The sequence below is a fragment of the Heloderma suspectum genome, chromosome 4 (genome assembly GCF_057233095.1).
Source record: "Heloderma suspectum isolate Gila_16-S chromosome 4, 16-S_ref, whole genome shotgun sequence".
Taxonomy (NCBI): domain Eukaryota; kingdom Metazoa; phylum Chordata; class Lepidosauria; order Squamata; family Helodermatidae; genus Heloderma; species Heloderma suspectum.
Genome location: NC_139461.1, coordinates 57,129,562 through 57,156,127, shown reverse-complemented (window position 1 = coordinate 57,156,127; position 26,566 = coordinate 57,129,562). Strand labels below are relative to the sequence as shown.

The following is a 26,566-nucleotide window of genomic DNA, read 5'->3' as shown; positions in this document are numbered from 1 at the left end:
ACAAACAATTCCAACAAGACAACAGAAGAAGCCAAAGTGGCTTCACAAAAAGCTTAGAGATGACCTGAAAACAAAAAAGGACACATATAGGAAGTGGAAAGAAGGCCAAGCAACAAAGGAAGAGTACAGGCAGGTAGCACAGAATTGCAGGGATGGCGTCAAGAAGGCTAAAGCTGAAAACGAGCTGAGGTTAACGAGGGATGCTCAAAGCAACAAAAAGGCTTTCTTCACATACGTGCTTAGTAAAAGACAGAGGAAAGAAATGGTGATTCAGCTATTAAATAAGGATGGCAAAATGGTAACAGATGACAAAGAAAAGGCAGAGGTGCTCAATTCCTACTTTGGCTCAATCTTCTCCCAAAAGAGGGTCTATGACCCCACTGGCAGAGGCGAAGTACAGGCTGAAGGGGCAGGATTGCAGTTTGAGATCAATAGGCATATGGTCAAGGAACATCTAATTACTTTGAATGAGTTCAAATCTCCAGGGCCAGATGAATTGCATCCTAGAGTAATAAAGGAACTGGCAGAAGAACTCTCAGAACCACTGTCTATTCTCTTTGAGAAATCATGGAGGATGGGTGAAGTGCCAGATGACTGGAGGAGGGCTAATGTTGCCCCTATCTTCAAAAAGGGTAAAAAGGAGGAACCTGGGAACTACAGACCAGTAAGTCTGACATCAATCCCTGGGAAAATTCTGGAGCAGATGATAAAGCAATCCATCTGTAAGCACCTTGAAAACAATGCAGTGATTACTTGAAGCCAACATGGATTTGTCAAGAACAAGTCCTGCCAGACAAATCTGATCTCATTTTTTGATCAAGTCACCTCCCTTGTGGACTATGGGAATGCTGTAGACATAATATACCTCGACTTCAGCAAAGCTTTCGGCAAAGTGCCTCATGATATCCTGATGAGCAAACTAGCTCAAAGTAGGCTAGATGAAACAACAATCCGGTGGATCCACAGTTGGCTACAGAATCAGACTCAAAGAGTGCTTCTCAATGGGATCTTCTCAAACTGGGGAGAGGTAACGAGCGGGGTACCGCGGGGCTCAGTCCTGGGCCCGGTGCTCTTCCACATTTTTATAAATGACTTGGAGGAGGAGGTGCAGGGAATGCTGATCAAATTTGCAGATGACACAAAATTGGGCGGGATAGCTAATACTTCGGAAGACAGAAACAAAATTCAAAGTGATCTTAATAGACTGTGGAGCGCTGGGCAGAAAACAACAGAATGACATTTAATAGGGATAAATGCCAAGTTCTGCACCTAGGAAAAAGAAACCAAATGCACAGTTACAAAATGGGCGATACGTGGCTCAACAACACTACCAGCAAGAAGGATCTTGGAATTGTTGTCGATCACAAGCTGAATATGAGCCAACAATATGATGTGGCTGCAAAAAAAGGCAAATGCTATTTTGGGCTGCATTCATAGAAACATAGCTTTCAAATCCGGGAAAGTACTAGTTCCCCTCTACTCAGCACTGGTTAGGCCTCCTCTGGAGTACTGTGTCCAGTTCTGGGCACCACATTTTAAGAAGGATGCAAACAAACTGGAGAGGGTTCAGAAGAAGGCAACAAAGATGATCAGGGGACTGGAAACAAAGCCCTATGAAGAGAAACTGAAAGAACTGGGCATGTTTAGCCTTGAGAAGAGAAGACTGAGGGGAGATATGATAGCGCTCTTCAAGTACTTGAAAGGTGGTCACAGAGAGGAAGGCCAGCATCTCTTCTCGATCATCCCAGAGTGCAGGACATGGAATAATGGGCTCGAGTTACAGGAAGCCAGATTTCGGCTGAGCATCAGGAAAAACCTCCTGACTGTTAGAGCAATACGACAATGGAACCAATTACCTAGGGAGGTAGTGGGCTCTCCCACACTGGAGGCATTCAAGATGAGGCTGGACAGCCATCTGTCAGGGATGCTCTGACTTGGATTCCTGCATTGAGCAGGGGGTTGGACTCGATGGCCTTGTAGGCCCCTTCCAACCCTACTATTCTATGATCCTATGATTGAAACTTACTTTGTTGCTTTGCTTCCCTTCTTTTCCCCATAGCTAATGGCAGAATAATGTCTGATTTAAATGGGATTCTGGGCATACAAATGAAACTCATCTATTCAAGGTTATACATGACCAGCATGTTTAAAGAATATGCCAGTTTGTACGTGTGTAGTATTAGCACACCTGCATAGTGGACACTTAGGCTGTGGATTCCTAGCACACCAACACTGCATTCAGAGAGGGATGTGACACCAGCTGTAAGGCGGGCATTACTTCTACATTGTGCCTCAGATTTGGGGCATACTGTACAATAGATAATAATGACACTTTTTAGCAGAGTTGCTGTCCTGATTTGCCTAGTTCATACTGTTCTGAGCTGCATTTTACTGTGCATACTTGAAGCTTTTTGTTTCCTTCACTCAAGAACCAAATTTCTTGAACCAAAACAACATTTCTAACATACTAAAGTTACCTAAAGTCTGAGGAGCTGGTGTCAGTAATACAATATACAACAAACTGCATTTTTGAAAATACAAAAAATATTTATTATTAAATTTATTATTTATTATTAAATTTATTAATCGCCCATCTGGCTGGTCACCCAGCCACTCTGGGCGATGTACAACATACAATAAAACAGTTTAAAACAATAAAATTCTACAATAAAAACATTTTCTAAAATACCCTAACCCACCCCAAATGCCTGCCTGAACAACCATGTTATAAGTTAGCTCTTCCAAATACTGAAAAGCCTTACTGTGATCTTGAACATTTTTCTAGCCTTTGTAAATACATTTCATTTTAAGAACCAGAGAAATTACCTTGACAAACATTTTAAGGATAGTATGCAGTTTTTATCACATCATAATTCTTCATACCAATTCCAGATGAGCCCAATTACTTAACAGTAAATAGTAATAGTAGGATAATTTTGACATACATACATAAAAAGTTATTTATTCAGTTTCTTATAGATCAGAGCTGCAATCCTATACTGACTACCTCAGAGTAAGCTCTATTGAATTCAGTGGGATTTACTTCTGAGTAGACATGTATTGCACAGTTGTCCAATCTATTTTGAAGTGCTGGGAGGCAATTTCATTCCATCCTTTTGCAACAATTTTTCACCCAAGTCATACATTACAAGCACTTTCTTTTGGGGTTCTGTCATTGCAAACTGTCTTTCATAATCTTTCCTTGTTTTCACCTGATGCAGTAATAGGCCCCACACATTCATTTCTTTATTAATATATTATTAATTGTTTGGAGAGGGAAAGGCTTTCTCACCAGCCCAAATCCAACACGGAAATTAGCCGTATTCAGGCATTCTGAACCTGAATAGAGCAAATGCATGAGGCGAGGGAGCACTCTAATCCCACCCTCCTCCATCCTCGCAGTTGTCATCCTCAACTCCTGGAGGGCAGCTGTCTGAAGAGGAGAGCCTCTTGTATCTGTGGAGACTCCCCATGTGAGCCAGAATGCTGAATAAGCCTATTACGTGTCAGTAATGGTGAGTCTACTGTCAAAGGGAAGTGGTTTAGAATGTTAGGAAAAGGTGAAAGTTAGGCCTAGTGGTATGAGAGCTGGGCTGCAATTCTAAACACACTTACTAAGGAGTAAGCTGCATTGAACATAGTGGGACTTACTTCTGAGTAAACATGCATAGGATTGCATTGCTAATTAGATTATAAACTGATAATCTTGTATACATCTGTGTTTTTGTTGTGCCACAAGCTCTGAAAACTGTTAAGACAACTATTGTGAGACAGTTCTACTTCATATTTTACATCAATTCCACATCATACTGTATTCTATAGATTTGTTCAGCATAAACACATATAGAGCTGTTATTTAGTGTCATGGTACTTACTCTCCCATATCTGTTAGCATAAGATCCTGTAAGAAGGGAATGGAAAATGATGATTGTCTCGTCCAAATCCCAAATGAATACTCTCTGTAAAAAAAATAACAAAATCAATGGATCCCTCTATAAAATTGATAAGTGAAATAGAAAAAAATACTTAATAGATATCCATGTGAAGAATCTCTGTTCTGAAGTTTGTACTATATTAAAGGTATCTTTTCTTACTATTTTAGAGAAAACCATACATTTCAGAACAATGTCACTACAATAACATCTCAAAATTAACAGCACAATCCTAGGCATGTCTACTCATGAATTTAATGGGGTTTATTTCTAGGCAGGTGTGTATAAGAGTGCACCCTGAGTAAATAGTTCTTCAATACTACAAATTCAAACATATGCACACTCACATAAATTATAGAATTGGGAACCCATGAGTAACTGAAAAGAGGGAGACATACGAGATAGAGGAGAGGATTTGTTTTTCTTTCCTCTTCCAATGGTGAATTCTCACCTAGTGGACAAGGGACCCTGGCTGAGATCATGCCATGACACCTCTCAGGGGAAGGGTGCCAAATCACCTTCAGTTCCTTTGCCTGATAGGACCAATTAATATGGTGGATGATGGACCATGGGGAAATTCTTAGGATGCACGACCAGCCTGCCCATAGTATCTAGGGGCTTTTTGAATTGGCTGAGAGGTAGCAATTTCTGCTCACTACCCCTTAAACAAAACATTCTTCCCAACAAAGTTTTGTGAATGACAGTGGTTCAGATAATCATCCAACCCATGAGTTCAGGGCTAGCACCTGTGTAATTTCTGTAAATTAAGCAAATTACTGCAGGAATTTGTGCAAATCCCAATGTCTCCCCCTCCCCAAATTCCTGAATTCTGGAGAAAGCCCATAGCTCAGCTCCTAAATGCAAACTGAACTGTCTGGGCAGTGGGGACCCGTTGAGCCGAAAAAGGGCTGGATTTGGAAACAACGGACATCCCTACTATATACACATGATAGGGGTGGGGGAGATGGAAACTGTGTTGTCAGAGGGAATGGAAATGCAAAGAATTACAGACAGTGATGATTATCGGAACCATTGTCATTCACAAAATGTTGCTGGATGATAACACAGACTTCATTGCAATGATGTTGATTAACATATGTAGTGAGCCGATTAACATATGTAATGTGATAGAAACAACAACAACAGTTTGGTCCTTATTCAAACCACAGGAAATACAGTTGAATTGCTTGATGAATAGTATTCTTTAGGACAGTTCACACATCACAATGGTAAATCTTGGATTAATTAACCCACAATTTGCCTGAATGCATATTGCATATGAGCCACTTCCATTTTTTGTAAACAACTTCCGAGTGACCTGATCAGAGCTTGTGAGCATGATGTGTGAACCTGGACCAATGGGAGGTTGTTTACAGAAACAGGAAATGGTTCACAGGTGGCATGCACTCCTGCAAATCATAGGTTAAATAACCCACAATTTGCCACTGTGGCATGCAAGCCGGGTCTTTGTTGTTTTTGCTGCAACAGACTAACACAGCTACCCCGCTGGAAATAATCATTTATATATATCCTAATAGTTAGTGGGAGGATAGTCCATTGATATGGGATAACAGCTTTTATATGAATGAGACTGGCCAAGCAATAGATTTAGGGAGATTCCCTTCCAAAAGGAAGAAGTACAAGTGTTGCAGAGATACTTTAGTTAAGAAGCAAGAGATGTGGGCAGCTATGGCCTCTTAGCAAGGGAGGACACCACCTGGAGTGAGTAATTTTACAGGGGAACAGGATGGGCAACTTTAATTCAGGTGACCATTATATCTACTACTGTGGGCAAGAATCCCTTAGAAGAAATGGAGTAGCACTCATAGTCAATAAAAGGTGGGAAAAGCAGTTCTGGGGTACAATCTCAAAAATGATAGAATGATCTCAGTACAAATCCAAGGCAAACCATTCAACATCACAGTAATTCAAGTCTATGCCCCAACCACTGAGGCCAAAGAAGCTGAGGTTGATCGGTTCTATGAAGACCTACAACACCTTCTAGAACTGACACCAAAAAAAGATGTCCTTTTCATCATAGGGGATTGGAATGCTAAAGTAGGAAGTCAAGAAATCACCAGGATAACAGGCAAGCACGGCCTTGGTGTAAAAAATGAAGCAGGACAAAGGCTAATAGAGTTTTGCCAAGAGAACACGCTGATCATAGCAAACGCTCTTTTCCAACAGCACAAGAGGCGACTCTACACATGGACATCACCAGATGGTCAATATCGAAATTAGACTGATTATGTACTTTGCAGCCAAAGATGGAGAAGCTCTATACAGTCAGTAAAAACAAGACCTGGAGCTGACTGTGGCTCAGATCATGAGCTGCTTCTTGCAAAATTTTGACTGAAATTGAAGAACGTGGGAAAAACCACTAAACCATTCAGGTATGACCTAAATCATATCCCTGATGAATATACAGTGGAGGTGAGGAATAGATTTCAGGGATTAGACCTGATAGACAGAGTGCCTGAGGAACTATGGACGGAGGTCCGTAACACTGTTCAGGAGGCAGCAATGAAATCCATCCCAAAGAAAAAGAAATGCAAGAAAGCAAAGTGGCTGTCTGATGAGGCTTTACAAGTAGCTGAGGAAAGAAGGGAAGTGAAAAGCAAGGGAGAAAGGGGAAGATATATCCAACTGAATACAAATTTCCAGAGAATAGCAAGAAGAGACAAGAAGGCCTTCTTAAATGAACAATGCAAAGAAATCGAGGAAAACAACAGAATGGGAAAGACTAGAGATCTTTCAAGAAAATTGGAGATCTCAAGGGAACATTTTGTGCAAAGACGGGCATGATAAAGGACAAAGAAGGCAGGGACCTAACAGAAGCAGATGAGATTAAGAAGAGGTGGCAAGAATACACAGAAGAACTATACAGGAAAGATCTTAATGTCCTGATAGCCATGATAGTGCGGTCACGGAACTTGAGCCGGACATCCTCGAGAGTGAAGTCAAGTGGGCCTTAGGAAGCATTACTAACAACAAAGCTAGCGGAGATGACAGTATTCCAGCTGAGCTATTTAAGATCCTAAAAGATGATGCTGTTAAAGTGCTGCACTCAATATGCCAACACATTTGGAACACCCAACAGTGGCCACAAGACTGGAAAAGGTCAGTTTACATTCCAATGCCAAAGAAGGGCAACGCCAAAGAGTGTTCAAACTACCGTACAATTGCGCACATTTCACATGCCAGCAAGGTTATGCTCAAAATCCTACAAGCTAGGCTTCAGCAGTATGTGAACTGAGAACTACTGGAAGTACAAGCTGGATTTCGAAGAGGCAGAGGAACTAGAGATCAAATCGCCAACATTCGCTGGATCATGGAGAAAGCAAGAGAATTCCAGAAAAACGTCTATTTCTCCTTCATTGACTACGCTAAAGCCTTTGATTGTGTGGATCACAACAAACTGTGGCAAATTCTGAAAGAGATGGGAGTACCAGACCACCTTACCTGTCTCTTGAAAAACCTGTACGAGGGTCAAGACGCAACAGTAAGAACCGGACATGGAACAACCAATTGGTTCAAAATTGGGAAAGGAGTAGGACAAGGCTGTATATTGTCGCCCTGCTTATTTAATTTATATGCAGAGTACCTCATGAGAAACGCCGGGTTGGATGAATCACAGTTCGGAATTAAGATTGCTAGGAGAATTATCAACAACCTCAGATATGCAGACGATACCACCCTAATGGCAGAAAGCGAAGAGGATCTAAAGAGCCTCTTGTTGTGGGTGAAAGTGGAGAGTGCAAAAGCTGGTTTGAAACTCAGCATTAAAAAAACTAAGATCATGGCATCTGGCCCCATTACTTCCTGGCATACAGAAGGGGAAGAAATGGAAGTAGTGACAGATTTTATTTTCTTGGGCTCCAAGATCACTGCAGACGGTGACTGTAGCCATGAAATTAAAAGACGCTTGCTCCTTGGGAGGAAAGCTATGGCACACCTAGACAACATAGTAAGAAGCAGAGACATCACCTTGATTCGTATAATCAAAGCTATGGTTTTCCCAGTAGTAATGGATGGCTGTGAGAACTGGACTATAAGGAAGGCTGAGCGCAGGAGAATTTATGCTTTTGAACTGTGGTGCTGGAGAAGACTCTTACAAGTCCCCTGGACTGCAAGGAGGTCAAATCAGTCCATCTTAAAGGAAATCAATCCTGACTGCTCATTGGAAGGACAGATACTGAAGCTGAAGCTCAAATATTATGGCCACCTAATGCAAAGAGAAAACTCCCTGGAAAAGACCCTGATGCTGGGAAAGATTGAAGGCAAAAGGAGAAGGGGACGGCAGAGGATGAGATGTCTAGATAGCATCACCAATGCAATGAATATGAACTTGAGCACGCTCCGGGAGAGAGCAGAGGACAGGAAGGTCCTGGTGTGCTATGGTCCATGGGGTCACGAAGAGTTGGACATGACTTAATGACTGAACAACAACAACAGGATTCCTTCATGAGAAAGACCAATGTATAGAAATAAGCAGACATGAGGCGAGCTTGGCTAGATTTTATCATTTTACTTTGCTTTTGAGGGTTTTCACATTAGAATTTGCTGTTTTGCATCTCTTGGCCTGGTATACCCTAACGCTCGCTAATACTTCTGGGTGAGACAATAAATAAATAAAATAACTACTTCATATACAATACCTCCAGGTCAGAGTCAGGTGGTGGTGAAGGATTATTATTCCTTCTGCCTCGGCCACGCGATTTGCCATCTGAGCTGCGACGCAACCTGTCTGCTTCTGAATCTTTAATGGGTGTTGTTGGGCTGTGAATTGTACTGTACTCTGCTGCAAAAGAGAAATTTGCTGATATTTTAGTTTAGTTGTGAACCTCTTTGAATTTTATTACTTTGAGTGTGTTGCAGTGAGATGGCCACGTGAAGTCTTTGATTACTCTTGTAGTAATACATTACAATATTCATCCAGTGTTAATACTAGTACACATTAATGCATGGAAGTTAGAATTATCCCTAAACCAAAACACCTACAACAACTAAGGTAACCCAAAAGTTGATGAAACTTCCCCTTCTCTACAATAACTGGAGAGGGCATTCTTGGAAAAAAAATACCCTCCAATTTTTAAGAACTCAGGAAACATTAGGGGAGGGAGTGGGCAAAAGAGGAGATAAATGCCACTTTTCCACAGAATTGTGTCCAAAGTGGCTCACAACATAGCAAACCAACAACAAACATACAAGATATCAAACAGTAATAACAACGATATTAAAAAACTCCAATAGAAACAATTACAAATAACCATAATGTTGCTAGATAAATAAATAGCAGAAATATCTATCTATCTATCTATCTATCTATCTATCTATCTATCTATCTATCTATCATCCAGTAAAACAGTACAAATAAACTAAACTAAACTAATCCAACAACTGAGCACTAAACAGGAGAGAGAATAAAGCACAACACAAAAATATTAACAAATATAAATAAATCTCCATTCCACATGAGGGTTCTGGATAATTAGCCAAACAAATCCTAGGTAGCCAGACAAACCCTAGGTAGGGCAACAAACCATGTATTAACCATGGGTTAAATAAACCATGGGTTAGTGTTATGTGTGACACAGAGAAGATTAATAGCCCCTAAAGTCAGTGGAAGTTTTGGTTTTGCTGTGATTGGCAAAAGATTTGCCATTAATAGTTTTTGTGTTTCTATGCACAATCCATGCATGTGACATATATTTAGGAGTTTGGGATGATTGCAGCATTGATGGGTGAAAGTGGAGAGTACAAAAGCTGGTTTGAAACTCAACATTAAAAAAACGAAGATCATGGCATCTGGCCCCATTACTTCCTGGCATACAGAAGGGGAAGAAATGGAAGTAGTGACAGATTTTATTTTCTTGGGCTCCAAGATCACTGCAGACGGTGACTGTAGCCATGAAATTAAAAGACACTTGCTCCTTGGGAGAAAAGCTATGGCACACCTAGACAACATCGTAAGAAGCAGAGACATCACTTTGATTTGTATAATCAAAGTTATGGTTTTCCCAGTAGTAACGGATGGCTGTGAGAGCTGGACTATAAGGAAGGCTGAGCGCAGGAGAATTTCTATACCGCCCAATAGCCAAAGCTCTCTGGGCGGTTTACAAAGCTTAAAACACTTAAAAATATACAGATTTTAAAAGCCCACTCCATAAAAAAACACATGAACGGAACAATATACAATAACATATATCTAAAACAACTTCAACAAGCAATCTCAAAGCAGACAACCATAACCATACACCATTCCAGGATCAATTAAAACTTATTATTTATTTATTTTATTACATTTCTATACCGCCCAATAGCCAAAGCTCTCCGGGTGGTTTTTTCTGGTTCTTCCAAAATTATGATGATGTTACCAGAGTATAAAATAGTTTTGAATTGATCTTGTCCCAATATCAGTCCAGATAATTCCTGGCTATATTAAATAGCTTCTGCTACGGGTTCAGTTGAGAGGGTAAGTAGTACTGGGGACAGTGGGCAACCCTGACAGGTGCCCCTTTTAAACTGAATACCTATCCATACACTATGTCCATCATTTAAAGCCCTCCTCCATGTGTCTGCTCCAAGGGAGGCTCAGAAGGTGGCAAGAAGTGAGAGGGCCTTTTCAGTGGTGGCCTCCCGACTAGGTCTCCCCAGTGAGGCCCGCCTGGCACATTGTTATCTTTTCAGCACGAGGTTAAGATCTTCCTCTACTTTCAGGCATTTGGTAGGATATGATAATATTTTTAATCGGGTCCTGGTATTTCTTATTATTGTTAAAATTGTTTAAGTGTGTGTGTGTGTGTGCGTGCGCGTGTGTTGTCTGTCTGTGTATGTATGTATGTGTATATGGAAATGGTTTTTATATTATTTGTAATATTGTACTTTTAAGGTTTTTAATCTTTGTAACCCGCCTAGAGAGCTTTGGCTGTTGGGCAGTATAGAAATGTAATAAATGGAATGAAATGAAAAGTATCAGACCTTGCTCTATTTACAAATATGTAGGTAGTGGGATTAGTATATAACATTTTGATCCTTGTTATGAATTCACTCCTAATGCAAATTTCAATAAAACCGGTTACAGATAACCCCACTCTACCCTATCAAAGGCTTTTTCCACATCAATAAACAGTAGCCCTTTTTTTTTTGGTATCTTGATTTTATGTATAATACTAGCTGATATACCTAGCGTTGCCAGCGATGTAATTTTGTCAGGGGTACTATTTGTTAGAAATATCTTAGGGTAGGTTTACACTTTTTGGAAAGGCTCCATAAGAAAGGTAAAAAGAAAAATTCAGCACATTTTTGTTTGTTTGTTTGTTTGTTTTAATTCTTATAAAGAGTACACAACACAGTTTTCACTTCTTCTTACAAACTAATTCTGCAACTTATAACTGTACGTGAGAACAACATGGAAATTCCTGAGCAGCGTGATGGGTGACATGACGGTGACGGTGGCAACAACTATGTACCTAAAGTTAAATATTACAAAAGTACAAGTTCATGCTAAGGCTTGTTTATAACCAACATTTGTTGTTTGTCCAGTTGGAGCAAAGTGGGAATTGCAAACCTAAGGCCAAAAAAGGTGAGTTGGAAAGAATCTTCAATTCAGCTACACTTAAAACTCAGCTATTTTGCCCCTCATTTTGCAATTCCCTTCTCAATTCCCTGGAGTTCACTCCCTTGTTGTTGTTGTTTTTAATGCTTTCTAAGCCTTACAGGTCACCAAAACTTTGAATTTTTTTTAATGCTTTGTAAGCCTTAAAGGCTTACAAAGGTTTCACCAAAACCTTGAAATATGTCACAAAAAACCTAATCCTATTCAAACCGCATTCTCTCTCACACACAATGTGCCACCAATGGACTCTCCCTACAGCAATATTAAACTGAGATTCACATCACCCTACTGTGCCCCCCAACAAACACTGTTCCATGTCCCATGTTTCACCAAAACTTCTCCCTAATTCAATGTGCTGTGTAAACATCTGCCTGACCATAAAATATGACAATGTCACCTACTGCAATGTGATGCACCAGCCTACCAGGTACCAGGTAACTTGCAAATCCTTTATGTCAAACCCCAGCTACACACTCAGCTCATTAACCTGAAAAAATGTCACCTCTGCCACCTTATGCATTGAACTCTGCCACTTTGCTTTATTCAAGAAAGAGGGAATTACAAACTTAAGGCCAAAGAAGCTGAGTTGGAAAAAATCCTCAGTTCAGCTACACGTAAAACTCTGCTATTTTGCCCCTCATTTTGCAATTCCCTTCCCAATTCCCTGCAGTTCACTCTTTTATGAATAAAGCCCTAAGTCTCCAGTCCACTGTGTCATCCCAGCCCCTCAGACAGGTGAGCACACACTGCACTGCATTCAACATTAGCATTAATTACACACTACTAACACATACATCTGGCATTGAAAGGGGTAAAGATATTTAACAGCACCTTGCTTGCTTGCTGGATGTTGCAGGAAGAGGGGAGAGAAACTAAATGCTCTGCACAGTCAGAAAAGAAACAGTGAGTTAGGGATGTACGAAACACTTACCTGGTTTCGTCCAGGGATATAGGGATGTCAGAGAATTCTGCGATGGATCTCAGTGAGGCTGAATGCCAGTGCATTCGGCCCGCCGAAATCCGTCACGGAACGAAGCCCCCGCCCCCCCAACCCACGAAAGGAATGCAAAACGGAGCACTTACCTGCTCCCGTCCACGCTGCTTTGCAAATGGCGGCTGTTCTGCGGCTGCCATTCGCTTCCTCCTCTTCATAGCCGTGATAAGCTACGTAAATACTTACGTAGCCTATCATGGCTCAATACAGGGACACAAATGGTGGCGGCTACGACAGCCATTTCCGGCCACAGAGGGCTCTGGGTAAAAAACAAAAAACTGCGTATGCAAATGGCGGCGGCTACGGCCACCACCATTTGCATTCCTTATTTTTGCCATCTTAATCTACGTAAATAGTTACATAGGCTAAAACGGCGAATCAAAAAGGGACGCAAATAGCGCCTGCTACGCTATTTGTGTTCCCTTTTATTTTCGCCGTCAGTCTACGTAAATATTTACGTAGATTAAGACGGCAAAAATAAGGAATGCAAATGGCGGTGGCCGTAGCTGCCGCCATTTGCGTACGCGGTTGTTGTTTTTTTTAAACCCACCCAGCCATGATAGGCTACGTAAAGATTTACGTAGCCTATCACGTCGGTTTTTTTTTTATTATTTTTTAACCTAACCATGATAGGCTACGTAAAGATTTACGTCTTTTTTTTTTTTAACAAGCCTGGAAATGGCGCCGCCACCACCCGGAAGATCCGCCCCAGGTAAGTCTCGTCCCAGGGGGGATCCGTGGGGGGGCGGCAGGCCATTTTGCCACGGAGTTCGGGGGGCTGAATGCACTGGCATTCGGCCTCACCGAGATCCGTGGCGGAATTCTCTGACATCCCTAAATGGGGAGGGAACAAACGGCAGCCAGCCAATCCAAGGTGAAGGAAGTCAGAGTGAATGGGAGAGAGACCAATAGAATGAAAGATGGCCAATAGGGTGACTGGTAGCTCAAATCACAAACCTGGCCTGTACCATGATTCAGAGGGGCTATTTATTAGTAAGGGAAAGTATAAATACAGTAATAATGTGACCCAGGCTGGATCTACACTTACTGCCTTTTTCCGCTTCCAATGAGGTTTCACCGCTCGCCTTTCACACTACGCAGTACCCACCTTGAATTGGAACCAGAAATTCCCACTTCCGTGCTCCCGCTTTCAATACCCTAATATCCCGGTATTTCCCCTCAATGTGCTCTGTTTTCTGCCTTCGCTACCGTATCTGGTCGTAGTCCCCTCCCCCGCCTGTCCATATATGGTGGTGTTTGTATTTCCCTCCTGTCCAATCACAGCTCTCGACAGCCCCATGTCTTCTTCTGGCTACTGACTGCATAGCTTCCTCAGCAGCCCCCGTTTTCTCAGCAACAAGGAAAGGGCTGGATGTGCGCGCGCTTGTCTGATCTCGGATGCTAAGCGGGGTCAGCCCTGGTCAGTAGTTGGATGGGCGACCACCTGGGAATCAGGCTTCCTGCACTGAGCAGGGGGTTGTTCTATCCCTTCAAATGAGATTAAGTTTTACCCCCTCCTATACCCCCGCTCCGGATGTTTTTTTAATTAAGGCGTTATCCTCGCAAAATCGGGGCTTCTCCGTGATGTTTTTTTTTCCTAATTGAGGCATGATCATTGAAGATTCGAAGCTGTGAAGCTTCGCAACTTTGAAGCTTCGAAGATCATGCCTGAATTTTAAAAAAAACCATTATTGAGAAGCTCCGATTCTGCGAGGATAACGCCTTAATTTTTTAAAAAAGAATCCGGAGCAGGGGATAGGAAGGGGTAAAACTTAGTTTCATTTGAAGGGATAGAACAATTGAACAGCTGCTCAATACAGGAAGCCTGATTCCCAGGCGGTTGCCCATCCAACTACTGACCAGGGCCGACCCCACTTAGCATCCGAGATCAGACAACCGCACGCAGGAAAACAGCAGGAAAACAGCACAGCGCTCGAGTGTGAACCGAGCTTGCGCATTCAATGAAGCACTGCAATGAGGAAAATGGGTGAGTGTAAATAATCACGTTTTAATGCCAGAGCGTTTAACCCGACGGGACATCAAATTCATTGCGATGGCGGGCGCAATGTAGATCGGCCCCCAGTGACTCCTGTCATACACTCTGGCAAGTGAGAATGTGAAGTAAAAGAGGCAGCAACTGTAGGGCCCAAATGGCAGGCTCAGTGGGCCCTTGCAGTGTGATTAGGTCCAGGGCAGCTCCGCCTTATGCCCTGTGTTTCAGAAAGCCCTGAAGCCTGCCTAGGGATGGCAGAGAATTTCTCCCCAAATCTTCGGGAGGCCGAGCGCCGAGGCATTCGGCCCCCCGAAAGTGTTGGGGAAATTTTCCGCCGGTCCCCCGCTCCCCCCCCGGGATGGGACTTACCTTCAGTGAATGTCCCTCTCGGCGGTGGGTCCCGGCGGCGGTTCGGCGGCGGTTCGGTGGGGGCCGTTCTTCCGACCGGCTGCCGCCACCGCCATTACAAAATAAAAAAGTAAGTAAAAACAAAACAAAACACACACCCGTGATAGGCTACGTGACGATTAACGTAGCCTATCACGGCTGACTTTGAAAATCTAGCCGTGATAGGCTACATTAATCGTTATGTAGGCTATCACGGGGTTTTTTTTGTTTTTTGTTTTTTTACTTTTTCTTTTGCGGCCGGGGAAACGGGGCGCTTCTCCCCGGCCTGAATTTCGGCCGGGCGAGGCAGGGCGCCTCCCCCCCCCAGCCTGAATTTTGGCCGGGTGAGGCGGGACGCCTCCCCCCCCTCGCCTGAACTTTGGGGGGAGAAGCGAAGCGCCTCCCCCCCACCGCGAATCACCCCTGCGAAAAGGTAAGTGACTTTCGTACATCCCTAAGCCTGCCACAAACACACAAATCCACGCACAATGACTTTTATATATATAGGAGATTTAAATGTTTCTGAATACTTGTTCATAAATTTTGATCTTTAATAAAACCTGTTTGGTCTTCCATTCTGTAACTTATGCTTTTAAGTTTCTGTTTTGCCAGTTGTTTGTCAATAGGCAATGGTTCTTTTGGGATATTCAGAGGCAATGAATACACCAATGAGTGAAGGAAAGAAATTTATTTAGCTAAAATAGACTAATAAAGCAAGAAAAAGCAAGGTAATACGTTGAAACCATACAGCATACGTTCCTTCAACTACTGGGAACCCCATACTCTTATCAAGATAAAATCAGCAGCAAACATACCAGCAAAGGTCTGGCCACAGCACCTGTTCTGGATCGGCCTACAGGGAGGTCCCGCATTGGGATGGTCCCAAGGGATCATGTACTGTCGCCATGACCTCTCCCATTCTGGACATGATCCCATGACTTCATACATTCTTGTAGACTGGAAAACTACCAGCCTCAACCAGGGGTGTCTGAGAGGCGGGCGGAGTCAGGTGGACGTGCCCCCGGTTGATGAGCGCTGTGTGCTTACCAGCCTGTTCTCCAAGCACCACATGGACTGTGAGCACCCAGTGGTCCCCAGTCCCCCTGGCACATGTCAGCAGCCTTAACCCTGGGAACCAGCATCGCTGCCCCCTCCAGTCAGCTCAACAAACAGGTGCAATGGCACACTTGACATGGGCAGGGGAAATCTGCACATCACCACCTCCTCAAAATACAATGGTCTTCCATGTTTCCACTACAGTCTCCTTGGTAATATATTGGTACAGATTTCAAAATCTCAACTGAGCAATATTATGGGTCTATACAACTCAGGTTTTGGGTGATCCTTGCCCAGTTTGGGGACGGCCATTATCTTGGCTTCTTCCTATGATTTTGGTAATATATTTTTGTGTAATTTCATTGACAGCACAGTCCTATGCACATCTAATCATATGTAAGTCCCAGTGGGTTCACACTTGCCTGAGAGTAAATCCTAATGAACTCAGTGGGGCTGCATAGAAACTGGAAAGAGTCAAGTGCCACACCAGTATGATGACAGAAAATACACTGCTGGCACCCAGAAATGTTTTGAACCCTCTTTAGGAGAAACAGCCTCTTTTACCTGGGCCTAGTTTGGCTGCATGTGATAGTGCTGCCACTACCACATTCCTTCTTGCTCTTGCACAGGTCAGGCAGGCCACGAAAGACACAGATCACAGTCCTTCTGAAAGCACTGACCAAAAGTCTTCATTCTTGGAGGGGGCAATCCTATGGCCACTAGACAGCGGCTAGATGGCCATAGGATATGTTGTTTTCCGGGAACCGACCTCGGAGTCCGCGCTTTTTACTTTGGAATGTATATACAAAGCTGCAATTTTGTTGCTGTATCTACTTAAACTGAGCTACTAATAACTTATCTAGTTGTTTTTTACCATTTCAAGCATAAATAATGCAGGGCTTTTTCTATTTCTGAAGAATTTATTTATTTACAATATTTGTATACCGCTCCATATCTAAAACAAATTTCAGAGTGGTGAATATAAAAGCTAAGCTGTTGTAACCTTTCCTCACAGGGGAGTTGCTCCAGCCCCTTGACCATTTTAGTTGCCCTTTTCTGCCCTTTTTCCAACTTTAGAAGGTCTTGTTTTAGGTGTGGTGACCAGAACTGTACACAGCATTCTAATTGTGGTCGCATCATAGATTTTCATAATGTGCATCACTTTACACTTGCTTACACTGCACCTCATTTCATTTGCCATTTTGATGCCCATTCTTCCAGTGTGGAGAGCTCCATTTGGAGATCCTTGCAATCCCTTTTTGTTTTACCCACTCTAAATAATTTGATGTCATCAGCAAACTTAGACACTTCACTACTCGCTCCTAATTCTAGACCATTTATGAATAAGTTGAAAGGCATTGGTTCTAATACAAATGCCTGTGGAACTCCACTGTTTACATCCCTCCATTGGGAGAATTTACCAATTTACCATAACAAATGGATGCTGATAATAAATTGAGCTCAACTAAAACTGTTATTGTAACTGAAAGAGGTTTTTTAGACTATTTAAACAAAGATTTTAAAAAATTGTACTGCAAAGGAAATACAGAAATGAAAAAATAAAGAGAAAAATTAATTACATGTTTTAGTCCCCATGGGCAATGTCCAGTGATGTCATTCTGTAACCCCAAAAAGTGCTAGCAGAGCTCTGCTGAATCTTTCTGTTGCATAAGTGGTTGCTCATTACGGTTGCGCAACTGGTTGTGCAAGGAGTTCCACAACCAGTTGTGCCAGGAGTTGCGCAATTGCACAACGGGTAGCACAACAGGCTGCATGCACAAGAGTTATGTGCAACTGGTTGCACAACACTTGCACAAATGTAACTTTAGTTGCATTCTTCTCTTGCACATAGTTCAGAACCTAGTTTTCACTAGTGCAACCTCATTTACGGAGTGACACAGTTGGATAATGCCCTATGAGACCATGGATTTTTCAGATATAACACTACAATATTGTTTAGGATTATATGAACAAGCCTGTATGAGCCTTGGGCTCACATTCTGCCCACTTCCCTTTTTTCCAACTGAGAAGGTGATTGGAAGCATCCACATCTTGCTTTGGACTAACCACAGCTCCCTGTTATGTTCAATCCTGGGGAACGGTGTTTAATTTAAACTACACTTAGTGAACAAGCCATAAAAATAAATCATGGTTTGATCCTGGCTTGTTTTTAACTAACTATAGTTTAAGCTAGCCACAGTTTCTCTGAGTTAAGATATAATGGAGAACAGTGCTTAGTTTTAAAGCAGGAGTGACAGTTTCTGGTCTCCTACTTATTACAATGCCAGAAGAGGAAAGAGGAGAGGATATAGAAACACACACAAAAAAATGAGTTCAGTTATATAATATGCCAAGAATTGCCAGTGCAATCCAGTAAAATGAGTGTGCAGCATATGCCATTTTTCTATATACATATGCCGTTTTTCTATCTTTGGCACAGCAGATGTGGGATTCAAAAGTGCCCATATTTCAGTAGTAGAGCACATGCTTTGCATGCATAAAGCCCCAGGTTCAATCCTCGCATCTCTACATAGAGCTGGGAAAGACCCATCTGAAACAATGATGTCGGCCAGCACCAGTCAGTGTATGCAATGCTGAGCTCGATGGACCACTGGTCCGGCTCAGTATAATTCAGCTTCCTGTGTAAGTGCTACACTGAGGAGGAGAGAGATGTCCCATTATATCAAAGAGGACACAGAAACCCTAGATGCATTCATGCAGTCCACTGCACAATCAATATTTTAATAACTTCCTCAGACCTTAACAAACCATAATTATTTTGCCACATCATTGAATGGCTTATTGAACATCTAGAAACTACTTTAAATAAAAACAGTAACATCTTGGTTCTATCCAAGAACCACAGTGCTGCTCACAGAGGAATACACATATGGCATTAATGCCATGTTTATCTTCTCCCCCAACATTGCATGTGCATACAGGTGCTAGACCAGACTGTTATGGGGAATAGGAGGCTTGTGTGTGCCTCAAATATCCACATCTAGCTTGCACTGTTTGCTACCAATTTTCTACCATTGTAGAACAATGGGTTTCGGTTATTCCCTATGGGAACCCATTTATTTGTGGATGATGTGCCCAAAATGGGCTAGATTGACTCTTACATGCATGATTTTTTTCTGTAAAGGTTTAGATAGGATTTTCAGAAAGAAAACATATTGGTTAGAAAAGTGTTTGCCAAATCAGAAAGTTAGTATTTCTTTTAAAAATGTAAAAACAACATTTTTGGGGTTCACATTTTGTTTTTGTTTTTTACCGCTGCCATTTATAGATTACTTTACATGGCAACTATAGGAAAACCCACATTAAAAAACTCAGTGCTGTTTCTCTGCACTGCCACACTCTGAACCCACCCTTTATATAGTGCAAGTGGTACCATAAATTCAGTATTCTTAAAAAAACAAAAAAATAAAAATAAAAATGATTTAAACACTAGAAAAGTGGCCAATAGGGACAATAAAATCTGAGCAATTACCTGCCATAGGATCTGTAACTGCTTGACTTGTGATGCCAGATGGGGGTTCTTGAAGCTGGTATGTCGCATTGGATGAAGGGGTTGTTGGACTGGTGTTGCTGCTTGTCATATAATGTGAAGGGTATGGAGAACTGTTATAATACTGTGCATACTGACCCTGGCCAAAGCTGGGGTAAGATGGATATTCCTATCAGAGTGGGGGGAAAAGCTGTATTAGACTTTCCCATCAACATGCTGCTACTTTTTAGTCTGTATTTGAAAATGTCAGCACAAACATTTGCTTCAACTTCTCTGCCATATTGGATTGTATTTATTTTGCATAAACAAGACACTGAATTTTAGACAACTGCAGATTTGAAAATAAATATGAAATACTGGCATTTAAAACAAATATAGGGTAATAAAAGGGGAGGTGCTAAAACATAGTCATTCATGAAATTCTAAATAACCTTGAGACTTTATTCAGGATGAAGCATATGTTTTGTAATCTCTTTTTCAAAATAAAGTTTTGGCATCATGTAATTTAATTATATATATATATATATATATTTACCTGCTGTGAACTATTAAACCCAGTAGAATTTGTAAGTGAATTATTTCCAGCATATATTCCAGATGATGTTGTAAAACTGCTACCTGAAACAAACAAATTAAGAGAAAGTTGTTTGAGCAGCCAATATAATATATTTGAATAGAACATCATAATGCATCAACAGTAATGCGATAGATTTTTAAAAAATATTTTCCATGTTGATGTAATAATTAATTTACTTTGGTTGTCACCAAAGTAAATTAATACTGTAACAATATTATAACAAATAATACGATGAATGAGGTGATAAGTCATTGTTTTCAGAACTTTAGATTATAATATGTGAATGTTACAATGTTATTCAAACAAAATGCATTAAGAGTAGAATGCAAGTTCAGAATCACTTGGTTTTCTTTTTCTGTTTTAGGTATCCATGAGAGTCAAGCTAATTGATTAGCAAAGTCAGATGACACAGATCTTGCTGAACTATATCATTTCAAACTATAGATGGGAAATTAATATGTTAGAATGCTTCCTCATATGAAGGACTCCCCGCAGATAGAAAATCAGCAGCTATCAGAAATAGTTTTTTGTGTGGAGAAAAAGCTTCTTTTTTAAAAAAAAATAGGAGAGCATTCAAATATGTGATCTCCCCCTGCTGTTTTAAATAATAATCCAAAACAATAGCTGCATACAGCGAATCTTTTGATTATACAGCTTGGCTGTAAAACACCTCTTACATCAGTATAAAACAATAGGTTGTGATCCTACCAAAAATTTACTTGGAAAATGTTCCATTGATTGTTAGACAGACTTGTGCATAAACATAATTACAATCTGTCTTAAAATTAATTTAAAAACTTTTTTTTTGCCTGATCCTAGGAGGAACTGAGAATCCTGAATGCCCATTTCAGTCAAGAAGAATTACATTTTACATTTCTGGGAATAAAACCCTTTAGTATTGCTATTACATTTTCCTCCATGCTATAGGAACACAAAGGAAGTTTGCACCCAAAACTATGTGAAACTTATGTCCTTCTCCAATTAGTTGCACAGATAATTATAGTTCATTAAAATGTATACAGCCTTGGGCAGTACTTTTCTCTTTCCTTGAGGAGTTACTGTTGCCCCTGACACCCAGGGTGCTATTACATGACATTTCAAGTAGAAAGGGCACTGCCTAAATGTGTCTGGACACTGCAATTCTATCTCAACTTTAGTGGACCAAAATGGACAGATGGGCTGGCCCTCTTGCTCTAATGTCTTCATCTACAAAGCTGTACTTCTAAAAGGGCAGCAACCTCCTTTTAGGCCCAAAAGCATATTTGAACATATGGACACTTAGAGTGAAATTGTGTGGAGGACGGGCAAGCAAAAGAGAAATGCTAAAAGCTTGCCAGAAGGATAACAAAATTTGCCAGGATGGTAAAGATGCACTGAAGTAGTAAAATATCCCCATAATTTGGCTTTGACATTTATCATTACTATGGAAAGCCATAGTCAAGATCAGCAATATCAAAGTGAAAACAAAATGAGAGGAACAATGGTCCAAAGGCTACAGTTCGGAATAGTAGATAACATTTGTTTATTTTCCCTGTAAATTAGAAACTATAATTTCCTGTCACTCAAAATAACTTTCTTAAAGGTATAAAAACCACTAGCATAAAATAATGGTGGAAGAAAGGGAAAATCTCTTAACCCTCAAAAACCTTGCCTTGGATATGAGTGAAATGGGATAATTTCTTCTAATCATGCCATATTTGAACATAAGAACTATGCCGGATCACACCAAAGGCCTATCTAATCCAGCGTTCTGTTCGCACAGTCGCCAAGCAGCTGCCTGTGGGAACCTCATAAGCAGGACATGAGTGTAATGGCACCCTGCCAGTCATGTTCCCCAGCAACTGGTATACAGAGGCATACCTCTGCCTGACTGGGCCCACATCCACAACCCTAAGACAAGGCTAATGTGGGCATTTTAGGAGCTACAAGTGTGGTCTTTGGGCATTGGAAGTGAAAGTCTCCAATATCACAATATATAATCAAACTTTTCATCCATCAAACCATGAAAAGAAGGTCAAAGAAATGTTAACATAACCAGCCTCAGAGCAATTCGCATATATGAGGTGAGCAAATTTTGAAATAACTGAAAGTGTTTGCGGTGAATTCTTGGAGCTGTGCACATACGAGATGCCACTTGGACCATACGAGAGGATATGAAATGTGTGGATTTTGGCTATAATTCAGGACTATCTTCATTGGTTTTTCTTCTTGTTTATTTATCTTATTTTTATATTATATATTGTGATATTGTGTGGGTGTGTATATGCGTGTATTTGTCTATATATAGAAGAGAGAGGTAAGCAGTTGGGACAGGGAGAACGGAAATAGGGATTGTTTGTTCACATATAAAATAAAAAAACTTTCAGTAAAAGGTTAATAACAAAACAAAACAAAAATGAATTCCAATTTGTAGGTTTAGAATGAACATCCCAGAAGAGGACCATTTTAAAAACTCAGACAATTTATGGAAACAGTTATGTGCACGTTAAAGAATCTGTAAGGCAAAAATCTTCAGCAAAGGAGATCGTTACCTTGTCGTGGTGCTGGAGCTTGAGCACCTCAATGACGTCATGACCTAAACCATGAAGGGACACCCAAGATGGGAAGATCATGGCAGAGAGGTCAGACTAAATACGATCCCTGGGGAAGGAAACGGCAACCCACCCCAGTATTCTTGCCATGAAAACTAAATGGATCAGTACAACCAGAGATATGTCGGTATACCATCGGAAGATGGGACTCCCAGGTCAGAAGATGGTCAAAATGCTACTGGGGAGGAACAGAGAATAAATTCAACTAGCCCCAGATGTGATGACGCAGCTAGCTCAAAGCCGAAAGGACGGCTAGCAGACGATGGTGCTGGTGGTGAACAATGAATCCGATGTTCTAAAGATCAACACACCATAGGAACCTGGAATGTAAGATCTATGAGCCAGGGCAAATTGGATGTGGTTATTGGGGAGATGTCAAGATTAAATATAGACATTTTGGGTGTCAGTGAACTGAAATGGACTGGAATGGGCCACTTCACATCAAATGACCACCAGATCTACTACTGTGGACAAGAGGACCATAGAAGAAATGGAGTAGCCTTCATAATTAATAATAAAGTGGCTAAAGCAGTGCTTGGATACAATCCAAAAAATGACAGAATGATCTCAATTCGAATTCAGGGTTAGCCATTTAACATCACAGTGATCCAAATATACGCCCCAACCACAGATGCTGAAGAAGCAGAAGTAGATCAGTTCTATGAGGATTTGCAGCACCTACTGGATAGTACGCCCAAAAGATATGTTATTTTCATTACAGGAGACTGGAATGCTAAGGTGGGTAGTCAAACGACACCAGGAATTACAGAAAAGCATGGTCTGGGAGAACAAAATGAAGCAGGACATAGGCTGATAGAATTTTGCCAAGACAACTCACTGTGCATAACAAACACTCTCTTCCAACAACCTAAGAGATGACTTTATACATGGACTTCACCAGATGGCCGACACCGAAATCAGATTGACTACATCCTTTGTAGCCAACAGTGGCGGACATCTATGCAGTTGGTAAAAACAAGACCTGGAGCTGATTGTAGTTCAGATCACGAACTTCTTATTGCACAATTTAGAATCAGACTAAAGAGAATAGGGAAGACCCACAGATCAGTTAGATATGAGTTCACGAATATTCCTCATGAATATGCAGTGGAGGTGAAGAATAGATTTAAGGGACTAGATTTAGTAGATAGGGTCCCGGAAGAACTATGGACAGAAGTTCGCAACATTGTTCAGGAGGTGGCAACAAAAAACGTCCCAAAGAAAAAGAAAACCAAGAAGGCAAGATGGCTGTCTGCTGAGACACTGGAAGCAGCCCAAGAAAGAAGGAAAGCAAAAGGCAATAGTGATAGGGGGAGATATGCCCAATTAAATGCAAAATTCCAGAGCTTAGCCAGAAGAGATAAGGACTTATTTTTAAACAAGCAATGCACGTAAGTGGAAGAAGATAATAGAATAGGAAGGACAAGAGACCTCTTCCAGAAAATTAGAAACTTTGGAGGTAAATTCCGGGCAAAAATGGGTATGATCAAAAACAAAGATGGCAAGGACCTAACAGAAGCAGAAGAGATCAAGAAAAGGTGGCAAGAATATACGGAAGATCTGTATACGAAGGATAATAATATCAGGGATAGATTTGACATTGTGGTCAGTGAGCTAGAGCCAGGCATCCTGAAGAGTGAGGTTGAATGGGCCTTGAGAAGCATTGCTAATAACAAGGCAGCAGGAGACGACGGTATCGCAGCTGAACTGTTTAAAACCTTGCAAGATGATGCGGTCAAGGTGATGCATGCCATATGCCAGCAAATTTGGAAAACACAAGAATGGCCAACAGATTGGAAAAAATCAACTTATATCTCCATACCAAAAAAGGGAAGCACCAAAGAATATTCAAACTATCGAACAGTGGCACTTATTTCACATGCCAGTAAGGTAATGCTCAAGATCTTGCAAGGTAGACTCCAGCAATTCATGGAACGAGAATTGCCAGATGTACAAGCTGGGTTTTGAAAAGGCAGAGGAACTAGAGACCAAATTGCCAATATCCACTGGATAATGGAGAAAGCCAGGGAGTTTCAGAAAAACATCTATTTCTGTTTTATTGACTATTCTAAAGCCTTTGACTGTGTGGATCATAACAAATTCTGGAAAGTTCTTGGTGGTATGAGGATACCAAGTCATCTTGTCCTGAGGAATCTGTATAACGACCAAGTAGCAACAGTAAGAACAGACCATGGAACAACGGACTGGTTTAAGATTGGGAAAGGAGTACGGCAGGGTTGTATACTCTCACCCTACCTATTCAACCTGTACGCAGAACACATCATGCGACATGCTGGGCTTGATGAAGCCAAGGCTGGAGTTAAAATCGCTGGAAGAAACATTAACAATCTCAGATATGCAGATGATACCACTTAGATGGCTGAAAGTGAGGAGGAGCTGAGGAACCTCATGACGAAGGTGAAAATAGAAAGTGCAAAAGCTGGGTTGCAGTTAAACCTCAACAAAACCAAGATTATGGCAACCAGCTTGATTGATAACTGGCAAATAGAGGGAGAAAACGTGGAGGCAGTGACAGACTTTGTCTTTCTAGGCGCAAAGATTACTGCAGACACTGACTGCAGCCAGGAAATCAGAAGACGTTTACTTCTTGGGAGGACAGCAATGACAAATCTTGACAAAATAGTTAAGAGCACAGACATCACACTGACAACAAAGATCCGCATAGTTAAAGCAATGGTATTCCCTGTAGTAACCTATGGCTGCGAGAGCTGGACCATAAGGAAGGCTGAGCGAAGGAAGATAGATGCTTTTGAACTGTGGTGCTGGAAGAAAATTCTGAGAGTGCCTTGGACTGCAAGAAGATCAAACCAGTCCATACTCCAGGAAATCAAGCCAGACTGCTCACTTGAGGGAATGATATTCAAGGCAAAACTGAAGTACTTTGGCCACATCATGAGAAGACAGGATACCCTGGAGAAGATGCTGATGCTACGGGAAGTGGAAGGCAAAAGGAAGAGGGGCCGACCAAGGGCAAGATGGATGGATGATATTCTGGAGGTGACAGACTTAACCTTGGGGGAGCTGGAGGTGGTGACAGCCGACAGAAAGCTCTGGCGTGGGCTGGTCCATGAAGTCACGAAGAGTCGGAAGCGACTGACCGAATAAACAACAAAAGGCAAAAATAAAACGACAGGAAAAAAACACAAGGAGAAGAGAAAATGGAAGCAACAGGAAGGAGAAAACGGAATTGGGGGAACATAAGGATTAAGGGGATTTGGGACAAATGATTAATGGAACATTAACAAAGGAAAGAAGAATGTACTGGATTGCAGGGAGACGGAGAGCTTAGTCATATGCATTCTTAGGGAGAAACCTCCAGTAGGTGCAATATCTTACTTAGAATCCTCATTATCCCTTTGACTCAGATTGTTTGACAATAATTGAGCACACAGATTGCACAGCCACATGAGTGTGTAAGATGAAGTATGCAGTCAAGCTAATTGTGATGATGCTGATTTTGAAATAATCAAAAAGAAAACCTGAAATACAGAACAAATTAGAAATGTTCAACAATTTTGTAAAAGTGATCTTATGGGTACCAGAGAGCTATAGATGTCCTTGTCTAAGAATGTATTTACCAACTGAATAACATTGTAAACTACATCAGCTAGTCAATGTTTATCTAAACGACAGACGTTGCCTTTTGTACTGATGTGGACAAGTCATCCAGATACACGGACACTTGCTCTCACTCCCCCATGACATTGGGTTGGATCCTGACAATGGCGGGCAGAAGCAAGACTGCAGAAGGCAACTTTCTACTTCACTTCCCCCCAGCAGTAGCTCCCTGTAGCTCCTGGAGATCAGGGACATCTAGAATGGGGTAGGATGGATGAAGAACTGCGAACTATTGTGAGATGGGGAAATGACTGAAAATTGAGCTTGT

At 41.4% G+C, this 26,566-nt stretch overlaps 1 protein-coding gene across 3 annotated transcripts in view; it reads right to left on the bottom strand.

Moving 5' to 3' along the window:
* Positions 1–26,566, bottom strand: part of EYA1 (EYA transcriptional coactivator and phosphatase 1) — a 152,654-nt gene that overhangs the window by 81,221 nt on the left and 44,867 nt on the right. For all 3 annotated transcript variants that reach the window (XM_084848043.1, XM_084848045.1, XM_084848044.1), the window contains 4 exons: positions 20,027–20,109; positions 19,474–19,660; positions 8,591–8,733; positions 3,876–3,959 (listed from right to left, as the gene is read on the bottom strand). In XM_084848043.1, the coding sequence (XP_084704169.1) occupies positions 3,876–3,959; positions 8,591–8,733; positions 19,474–19,660; positions 20,027–20,109 (497 nt within the window). The remainder of the gene's footprint in view (positions 1–3,875; positions 3,960–8,590; positions 8,734–19,473; positions 19,661–20,026; positions 20,110–26,566) is intronic.